Raw genomic sequence first — 10,635 nt, forward strand, 5'->3', positions numbered from 1 at the left:
AGGGTTTCTTTTTGACCTAATCTATGTTTAAAGAAATTCTACTACTGATGTTTGGATAGTGTGATTTGATGCATGTTTTGTTTTGACCTAATCTACTGAGGGCTTCATTTTGACCTAATCTCTGCATTGTTATATCTGTTGTTGTTATTTATGTTAGATTTTGTTATGGTGATTTGAAACTGAGAGAGGCACTGAGTTTATGTTAGACTTTGTTATGGTGATTTAGGTTAGATTTTGTTAGGGTTGAAAACTGATCTGGATTTTAGGTTGAGAAAGTATGTTAGATTCAAGTTATAACTGCTATTTCCGTTATTTGACTGTTAGTATTGTTAAATCTAAAATTGATTTTCTGTTTGGGACGAAATCAGAATGCTAGTTATGCTTAATATCATGAATTGAATTGAATTTCTTGTGATTATTAGAAGAAATTCTTGTTATTATGATATGTGTATGCGTATGATAATTTATGAATTTTACTCTGAAACTCTATTATGCTGCAATATACTATAGATTATTCATTTGAAGGAAGTTTGTAATTATGTATTTTTTGTTTGTTTGTTTAGGGGAGGAATATTCTTGAAACAGATCATCCAGAAGGTCCTTTTGGCACTAAGGTCAGTGTTCTAACTTGTTTCTGAGCTCACTTAGATTTGTGTTTGCTGCTGCTTTCCTATGTGTTGGATTAGATCTTGCTAGAGTTGATTTTGACATGTACTTTGTAGCGGAATGATTTGTGTTTGATGACCTTTAAGTAGAAAAGTGATTTTTTGGCAAACTAGTAACTACTTTCATATCATAATATATTGGAAACTGACTATGCATTGATTATGATTTTCCTCTTTCACTTTGTTCATGCTTATTATCCATAGTAGTTGCAATTTGCAAGTATCATTACTATATCTATTGTTCATGATGGCGTTGATATTGATGATTCCACTACAGTAGGGTATTATGTTCAAATGCAATTGTACTTATTTATATTAGTTACACTAAAACAAGATGAGTAACAGAATCATATGTACTTATGTTGTTTAACTGGATTCCTCATGATGCAGAGTGAAATTTTATTGAGGGGGGTTTGTAAATTTGTATGTCCTAAATCTTTGTGAGACTTATGAGAGGAGCTTGAACACTGACGATTTAGATGGGTGTCCACCCCCGCCTTGATTCTATTTGGGATATTTTGGTTTCTCTGCTCTCTAGCATAGTAGTGCCTTCCTAGCGCCACATTCTGTTAAAGTTTGGAAAAGAATTGTTCGGATCCATAATAGATTTTTATGGGGTGGTGTCAAATAAGATGTGAAGATCTCCGGGATCAAATAGTCATATGTGTATAAGTCTACGATGAAAGATGTTTAGGGGTTTGTGATCTTTGGTTAGTTAGACTTGTCGTGCTAGGGAAATGACGATGGAGGCTTATCTTTAGAGAATCTGGATTGTGATGAGATATTATTGCTGCAAAGTATGAGAATCAGGTTGTTTTCTCCCTCATTGGTGGTAGATCCTCTGAAAATCGTTTTTTTCTTTCTGGTGAAAAGAAATGTCCCTCTATGATTCCAAAGAGAGAGATACCTCTGATTAGTTTGTGGAGGGTATGAGGAGGAAGGCTGGGTCTGGTCTTGTTACCTAGGTGAGGAGTGTTCCCTTGAAGGGTCTTTTCTATAGGCTTTTTCTTATTTTCGACTATAAAAAAAGAGTGTATGAGAGATTTGATCTTTGGTGGGAGGTAAATCTGTCTGGAATTTTTAGTGGAGGCTGTCTTTCTTTGGCTGGGAAGAGGAACTTCTCTCCAATCTCTGTCAGAGAGAGAGAGAGATCCGCCTCTGCCACCACCAACTGCATTTTATTTCTTGCAAAGATTCTGTCCCAGTAATTCCATTTATATACAATAATTCTGTCCCAGTAATTTTTTGGTTGCTCAACACATGTTTTGGTACTGTTAGTGCATTTTTTTATATGAATTCAGTTTTGAATGTGTTATGTGTTTTGAATGTGTTATGTGTTGTGTTTCAAATATATAGATTATCAAGCGATGGACAAAGAGTGGACTAAATTACCGTGGTTTAGTCAAGAGTACATCAACGGTGTTACTCGATTTTTAGACTTTGCCTTCACTAAAGGAAGTCCTCAAGGAGGTGAACTTCTATGCCCTTGTGCTAAGTGTAAAAATATATATTGGAAAACCAGGGATATTATTAGGGATCACCTAATAGCCAAAGGTTTTCTAGACGGTTATGACGTTTGGGTGCACCATGGGGAGAAACTACAAAGGTCTATGGAAATTGGTGATGGGATGGAAGATCAAGATGGATCACATGATGACATTCCTGGCTTATTGCATGACATATATGGAGATAGGGCAGAAGCACACGGAGTTGGTGAAGGTCCCAATGACGAGGCTAGAACGTTTTACAGTTTGATTAAAGAGGCGGAACAAGAACTGTACCCTGGATGCAAAGACTTCTCTTCGTTATCATTCACGATTCGACTCTACTTGTTGAAATGTCTCCACGGCTGGAGCAATACGTCATTCACTGCCCTATTAGAATTATTGAAAGAAGCAATGCCTGATTTGAACATTCCGGAATCATTTTACAAGACAAAAGCCATGATAAGTGGTTTAGGCCTTGATTATAAGAAGATAGATGCGTGCCCAAATGATTGCATGCTATTTTGGAAGGAGCATGAAAAGGACAATTCTTGCACTATTTGTGAAGCTTCACGGTGGAAACAAAATGCTGCAACTGAAGGATGCGAGTCTGAGCAACCCAAAAATGACTGTAGAGTTCCTGCAAAAGTTTTGAGGCACTTTCCGTTGATTCCTAGACTACAAAGGTTGTTCATGTGTTCAAAGACAGCTGAGTCAATGAGATGGCATGAAGAAGAGCGCTCAAAGGATGGAAAATTGAGGCATCCTGCTGACGGTAAAGCGTGGAAGGACTTTGATGAGCTCCATCCAGATTTTTCTAGTGAGTCCCGCAATGTAAGACTTGGCTTAACGAAGGATGGGTTTAATCCATTTAGGACCATGAGCTTATCTCATAGTACATGGCCTGTCTTGATGATGGTATACAACACACCACCTTGGCTGTCCATGAAACCTGAATATACAATGTTGTCATTGTTGATTCCTGGACCAAAATCTCCAGGCAACGATATCGATGTTTACCTCCAACCACTGATAGAGGAGCTAAAGGAGTTATGGGAATCCGGCATAGAGACATATGATTCTTCAATGAATCAAACTTTTCAAATGCCTGCAGCTCTTCTGTGGATAATTAGTGACTACCCTGCTTATGCTATGTTGTCGGGATGGAGCACCAAAGGAAAATTGGCGTGTGCTTGTTGTAAATCTAACACCAATTCGTTATACCTCAAACACAGTCATAAGATGTGTTATATGGACCACCGTACCTTTTTACCAAGAACTCATTCTTGGAGAGACGATGTCAAATCATTTAACGGAGAAGAAGAACATAGAACTGCACCATCCATGTTAAACGGGGCTGAAATTCTTGAACTCTTAAAAGATTTCAATAATGAATTTGGGAAGAAAAAGAAGAAAGTTGATGGCCCGTGGAAGAAGAGGTCAATTTTTTTTGAGTTGCCTTACTGGGCTCAAAATACATTGCGCCATAACTTAGATGTAATGCACATTGAAAAAAACATATTTGATAGTATTGTTGGAACTCTTTTGGACATCATGGGGAAGACAAAAGATCATATTAAAGCCCGTTATGATTTGCAAGAAATGGGAATTAGAGAAAAACTTCATCCAAGGGAGATTGGTGGAGGACGTTCAGAGTTTGCAAAAGCGTGTTTTTCAATGACTCCGCACGAGAAGTCAATTTTTTGTGGAGTTATAAAGGCTGCCAAGTTACCAGATGGGACTGCATCAAATATTTCAAAATGTGTACAAGTTGGTGACAGAAAAATATCTGGTTACAAGAGTCATGATGCGCATTTCATGTTACACTATTTGTTGCAAATCGCAGTAAGAAGCACAATGCCCAAGGAGGTGGCAACCCCACTAATTCGTCTTGGTTCCTTTTTCCGCTCTCTATGTCAGAAAGTTATACAAGTGGAAGATTTAGATTACCTAGAAAATGAGATTGCAGAGATACTTTGTCAGTTGGAGATGATATTTCCTCCAAGTTTCTTTGACATAATGGTTCACTTGCCTATTCACCTTGTAAATGAAGTTAGATTGGGTGGTCCTGTTCAATTTCGATGGATGTATCCCACCGAAAGATACTTGTGTAAACTTAAGAACTATGTCCGCAATAGAGCTTATCCTGAAGGTTCTATTGCCAAGGGGTATCTGGCTGAAGAAGCTATAACATTTTGCTCAAGGTATTTGCATAGCAATGTAGATACAAGGTTTAATAGGAAGAGTCGGAATTATGATGTTACCGATTCACTTGAAACAGATCCAGATGATTACTTTACAACTGCCGGTCGTCCTTTAGGGGGGGCAGGCAAACCCTTTCATCTTGATGTGAAATCAAAGGATGATGCCCATCGATACATCTTATTCAATTGCAATGAAGTTCAAATTTACATCAGGTAGTACAATAACTATTTGTCCTCCTATGTATTTATCTACTAATCCTAAGATTAGAGATATGTTAACATATAATTTGTTGACTTTTGTAGTGAGCATGATCAAAGTGTTAATTCAAACACTAACAAAAGGAAGTGGACCAAGGCCAAAACTCAAAGTAAAGAATTTAGTGAATGGTTTAAAACTCGTGCCCAGAATGATGATGTGCCATTACAACTTGAAAAACTTTCTAGAGGTCCTAATTTTGTTGCAAAGAGGTATCCAGGTTATGTCATTAATGGATATAGGTTCCATACTAGGAAACGAGATACAAATCGCAAAACTCAAAATTCTGGCGTAACTTTAGTTTCACTAACTTCAAGTTTCGCTAGCTCCAAGGATGGAAATCCTAGGACAGAACCCATCACATATTATGGAACCATTGTTGATATAATTGAGTTATACTACTATGGAAATTTCAACTTTGTATTGTTTAAGTGCGATTGGTTTGAGGTTGAAAAAGACAAATACGGACTTACTTGTGTGCGTTTCAATAAGAAAATTTATCAGAATGATCCATTTGTGCTACCTTCTCAAGTTCATCAATGTTACTATGTCCAAGACCCTTTTGATCCAAACCGGCATTATGCTCTGCAAACAGTTCCACGAGATTTCTTTAACATTGCTGACCCGTCAAACTTACAAGCTGAAAGTGGAGAAAATAGTGATGGTGATGGTGAATTAAATTGGGTTAGGGAAGACATACCTGCAACAATAGCTGAAACACCTTATGAAATGAATGAAGCTGAAAGTGATGGAGAGGATTTTGATTATGATGATACCCTATTTGATTTCATGGACTAATGTCAATCTATTTCATTTCTGGTGTAATACATTTCTTTTTTATTTTCCATTTGAACTTTTCATGTATTGGTTTTATGAGCTGTTTTCATTAGGAGAATGACAATATCATTAGAATTTCTGATGTAACTGATTGGATATTGCAAATTAGTGAATTATTTGTGACTGGTTTTTATTTGTGACTGATTAGAATTTCTTTTTCCTGATGTAACTGGTTTTTATTTTCCATTCTGATATCATTAGAATTTCATGTCCAGTAATTTGTGAGTTATTGTTAACCGTTTGATATCATTAGAATTTCCATTCTGATTTGTGACTGATTAGAATTTCTTTTTCCTGATGTAACTTCTTTTAATATTTTCCATGTTAACAGAAAATGAAGAAGGTTTCAAACTTGCAAAAGAAGACGGCTGCCGCACAAAAGGGTGAACAAGTTACCGCCAATTTTCGGTTGCCTCTATTTAGATCCAGTGCTGAATTGGCTAAGAAGTATGATATCAAATGCGAGATGGTAAATAATAATAACCGTGAAGGAACTAGTAAAGTGGGCATCCGACCTCCTTTTGTGCCTGCATCTAGGGAACTATTCAACTTATCTAAGTTTGAAACTGCTGCTTCAAAGATTGATAGTTCGGCCGATGTGTTTTATCCAACCAAAATGAGGACAAGGCAGACAACTCCCAGAAAAGTAGGGGCTGAATGTACTGATTCAAGGACCATGCAGCAAGTGAATCCCAAAACAGGGCCTGAAATTGCTTCAAGGACCAGGCAGCAACTTGCTAAAAAAACAGGGCCTGAAATTGTTGATTCAAGGACCAGGCAGCAACAAGGAAATGATAAGCAGAATCCTTCAAGTGCAAGTGCAAAGCAGCAACAAGGAAGTGCAAAGCAGCAACAAGTTTCAAGTGCTAAACAACAAGTTTCAAGCGCTAAGCAACAAGTTTCAAGTGCTAAGCAACAAGCTTCGAGTGCGAATCAGAAACGTCCTTCAATTGCGTCTCAGCAACTTCCTTCAAGTGCAAAGCAGAATACTTCAAGTGCAAAGCAGCAACCTAAGGAGAAACGGGTGGCTGACACTGCTGATTCAAGGTCAAACCAGAATCGTATGAAAAGGGCAATGATAGAAGTCGAAGGAAATTCCGGGAAAGGGCAAGGACAAACCGTGAAGAAGACAAAACGAAGCCCAATGTGTAAATCGAAATCCATTGAAGAATTCCTCAAAGAAAATGGGGAAAATAGTGAAGAAGATGAATGTGAGAATCTTGAGGAAGAAGAAAATATGATGGGTGAAGAGGAAAACACTCAGCAAAATGGAAGTAAACAAACTGAAGGTACGTACTAAGCTTCGTGTCATGCATTATTCTTTATTATTGTTTCATTCAAATTTATATCCCATGCTAATTATATTTTATCTAACACAGGGGCAAGTAAGAAAAGGACACGTGGACCAACTAAATGTTTGAAAATCCATGCTAGAAAGAGTGCGGATCGTGAAGAGGTGGTCTTAGACGATGATGGAGAACCTATTGGACCTAATGATCGAACCGTGACAGATTTGAGTTGTTTCCTTGGCACTGTCGCAAGGAATTCAGACTTGTGTCCCTTAGTTTTTACTAACTTCAAAGCTTTGAAGAAAGCAAACAAGGACCGTATATGGGAATTTGTCACTGTAAGTGGGAATTTGTCACTGTGTGAATCTAAACATAAGTTGTGTTCCTTATTTACTTGTCACTAATTTCCTTTTTTGTTGTAGGATAAATTCATTATCCCTGAAAATGGACGTAGAGCGGTTTTCTCTCGCATTAATGATGCTTGGAGGCGTTTCAAGAAAGATCTCAAAAAGAGTTGTTTTTTAAAGTACACTACTATGAGTGAAAGATTGAAGCATCGTCCCCAGACCGTACCTGAAGTTCATTTCAAGCAATTGATATCCTATTGGAAGAACAATAACATCCAAGTAAGATAACAATTAGCAATTGATCAATGTTGTCCCTAATATTTAATTCTGTAATTTAACATTTGCTGTCCCTAATTTTGCTGTTTCTGAATGTAGAAAATTAGCAAAATCAATGCTGTGAACAGAGCTAAGCAAAAGTATATGCATCGGATGGGCCCAACAAACTTTGCGAGGATTCGTGCAAAACTGGTAGGGTGTTCATACATCCTTCAATTTACAATTATGTATTGGTTGAGTGATTCATATTTTGATGTGTTTATTATCAACCAATGTAGCGTGCTAAGAAAGAGGACGGAAAGGAAGTTAGCCAGGCAGAGATGTTCATTGAGACTCGACAAAGTCGAAAAGGAAAACAGCCGGATGAGGAAACTTCAAGTGTAATTGTAAGCCAGGCAGATTATGCCTTTAATCAACATTTGCCTTTAATCATTTATTTTTATAATGTGAATATTTTCTAATGTGAATATTTTTTAATTAGTCTAAGCTTCAAGAATCAGTTCAGAATTCAACTGAATCTGAGACATTTAACTCCTTGTTTGGGAAAGAAAAATCTGGACGAGTTTGCTATGGAAGAACAATAACACCTACCATGCTTAAAAGAAAAGAAGAAATTCGGGTTATTAAAAGGCAACATAATGATGAAGTGGCTGGCATGAAGAGGGAGATGGATGGTATGAAGGCGCTATTTAAGACAATGATGAAGCAACAAAACCCACAAATGAGCGACGACGAGATCTCTAATTTGATGGCAAGTGCTATGGGCTGTTCCATTAGTTCTACTGCTGCTCCTGCTGATCCACATTCGTCTGCATCAACTCATATTCCGCATTGCGAACAGGTATACTCTAAACTACAAAAATTGCAGCATATGGCACTGTTTAGGGAACTGAATTATCAAGTGTTTTCTGAAATTGCAGCATATGGCACTGTTTAGGGCACTGAATTAGAAACTGTATAGGGCACTAATTTGATGGCAAGTGTTTTCTGAAAGTGTATAGGGCACTGAATTAGAAACTGATCAATTTTTGTTACTTAATTTGCTTCATCATGTATAATGCCCGAGCCTTTTGATCTATTTCTCACATGACAGATTTGATTGAATATGACATATTTGGTACTTATTTCTTTTTAATCTTGTTATTGTTTAAGTTAGTAGACTTGTTGTGATTCAAAGAAGCAAAAATCTATGACATAACTAGTATTCTAGTTTTAACTTGTGTTGCTGATTGACCTTTTGAAACTGAGTGTCTTATATGGCTTTCCCTTAATAGGTATTGGATTTTGAAGGTTTTGTTGTGGTTTTATAATTCTTGTTTGATAAGCCATGCACTAAATAAAAGAATCATTGTGTTTTGTTGTACATAGAAACTCCTCTATTTTTAGCATTCCAAGTTATTGCAGTGACTAATGCTGCAGCTTTTTAGGCTAAACATGATGTTAGTGTATTTGCTAGAAAAAGAATAAGGTGTGATAGAAATGGACCTCTTATCAAACAAGTTAGATCTTCAATCACTCTATTTAATCCTCATAAATGGTCTCTGATGTTGGAAGGTGATGCCATCATGGCTTTTTTACAATACATGTCATTGATATACTTACTCCAAAAATGACCAAATGAAATGGAGTAAAAGTGGGTTCTAACTTAGGATATACTTACTGAATTCAAGCCCTTGCGCCTTGATGGACCAACTTGTTTAATTGATTATTTTATTTCAGTTTGTAAGAATTCTATATTTCCATTGATTTGATTCTGAAATATGTGTATGAAATAGGGAAACGATTCTGAAATAGGTGTATGCATGATTCTGGTGGTGATGGCCTAAAACTGTCTTTTGATTCATGATTCTATTTTACACAACCATGACTAGTACGTACACTTATGAATGTTGAATGATGTTATGTTTATTGTAGGGTGGAGAGGAAGCAGATTGTGATGAAGATATGGAAGAAGCTTGTGATGATCATGAAGATGTGGAAGGAGGTTATGCTGAAGATGTTGAAGAAGGTGGTTGTTCAGAAGATGTGGAAGAAGAGCAAGGAGAAGATCAAGAAGAATAGTTGTTTTATGTTATCTAGCCCAGTTTTTAGAACTTGTTTTGGTTATTTTGGGATGACTCCATTTTGAGAGAAACTTGTGGTGGTACAACTTAAATAGTGTAGGGATCATGGATCAACTTAATATGGTTGTTTTGATTTTGAATTTGGGATGAAAAACTTAGTATCCAACTATTATTAGTGGATGAACTACTATTAATGTTAATTTCATTGTTAATTTAATATTGATATATATATTTATACATATATATTTATATATATATATATATATATATTATAAATATATATAAATATAAATATATATATATATATATATATATATATATATATATATATATATATTTATGTAATGATACAGAAATAAACCGTGGCAGATAAATGGTTTAGAATGCATAACATGAAATAAACCGTGACATATAAATGGTTTAAAATGCATAACATATAACAACGGTTTTAAATAGGTGGTCATAACCAAACCGTGGCTATATCCTGAACCAATACTGTGTCGTAAACGTTAAAATGAAACCGTGGCTTTACCATAAAGCCACAGTTTTTAAGTCATGGCAAGATCAAACCGCGGCCTTAATCAAGCTACCTAAACCGTGGCCTAAAAATGCCACGGTTGTAAAAAAGGCGTGGTCTATACCAAAAAACCGTGGACTTTACTTTAGGCCACGGCCGTATACTCCACAGTTGGATTTCCGTGGCCAAACCGTGGCCTAAGCGTTACGCCACGGTTATTTTGCATATAGCCTCGGTTTTCTGGGCGTGGCGGGAGACCTTTTTTCCTGTAGTGATTATATGATAGACTAGATTATTATTTAATAATAGGAGTTGATTTTGAAATTGAAAGAATTACAAAACACCTTTTAGAATATGAAAATAAATTAGATTTTTATAAAGCAAGGTTAAAAGAATTAAATAAATATAAAAATATCCGTTACTGAGATTTGCGACCAAGGAATTATAGACCAAAGTAAAAATTCGGTCAGTAAAAACCGTCACTATCATGACTTATTTTAGCTGTGTTTGATACATAGTCATTATCAACCATTAAGGCACCGTCTCGATCGATTGTAGGCTTCATAAGGTGAAACCAATCGATTATATAACCGATTATGTAGTAGAAAAATGCCTATAGTTGATCAGACAATTCTTGGTTTAATTGGCTATGAAAACTACTTATCACCACGAATGGGAGAAGAATTTCACCACGGTT

The 10,635-nt window shown here is 36.3% G+C and overlaps 2 protein-coding genes across 2 annotated transcripts; both read left to right on the plus strand.

Annotated features, from left to right (window-relative positions):
- The first annotated feature begins 2,032 nt into the window (after nt 1–2,032).
- On the plus strand, nt 2,033–5,407 carry LOC131625340 (uncharacterized). The gene is made up of 3 exons (XM_058896204.1): nt 2,033–3,495; nt 3,679–4,566; nt 4,657–5,407. Exons 1-3 carry the CDS (start codon nt 2,033–2,035, stop codon nt 5,405–5,407), a joined length of 3,102 nt encoding a protein of 1,033 aa, XP_058752187.1.
- Nucleotides 5,408–7,999: 2,592 nt separating this feature from the next.
- LOC131625316 (uncharacterized) lies at nt 8,000–9,601 on the plus strand. Its single transcript, XM_058896189.1, has 2 exons — nt 8,000–8,199; nt 9,273–9,601. The coding sequence occupies exons 1-2, from the start codon at nt 8,014–8,016 to the stop codon at nt 9,417–9,419; spliced, it is 333 nt and encodes a 110-aa protein (XP_058752172.1). The 5' UTR covers nt 8,000–8,013; the 3' UTR covers nt 9,420–9,601.
- Nucleotides 9,602–10,635: the final 1,034 nt, after the last annotated feature.

The sequence above is a fragment of the Vicia villosa genome, unplaced genomic scaffold (genome assembly GCF_029867415.1).
Source record: "Vicia villosa cultivar HV-30 ecotype Madison, WI unplaced genomic scaffold, Vvil1.0 ctg.000205F_1_1, whole genome shotgun sequence".
NCBI lineage: Eukaryota > Viridiplantae > Streptophyta > Magnoliopsida > Fabales > Fabaceae > Vicia > Vicia villosa.

Coding starts and splice junctions, on each gene's coding strand:
- LOC131625340 (XM_058896204.1), top strand. CDS start 2,033: ATGGACAAAGAGTGGACTAAATTACCGTGGTTTAGTCAAGAGTACATC. Junction 3,496..3,678: donor CATAGAACTGCACCATCCAT/GTTAAACGGGGC, acceptor CATATTTGATAG/TATTGTTGGAACTCTTTTGG. Junction 4,567..4,656: donor GAAGTTCAAATTTACATCAG/GTAGTACAATAA, acceptor TGACTTTTGTAG/TGAGCATGATCAAAGTGTTA.
- LOC131625316 (XM_058896189.1), top strand. CDS start 8,014: ATGAAGAGGGAGATGGATGGTATGAAGGCGCTATTTAAGACAATGATG. Junction 8,200..9,272: donor ATATTCCGCATTGCGAACAG/GTATACTCTAAA, acceptor TGTTTATTGTAG/GGTGGAGAGGAAGCAGATTG.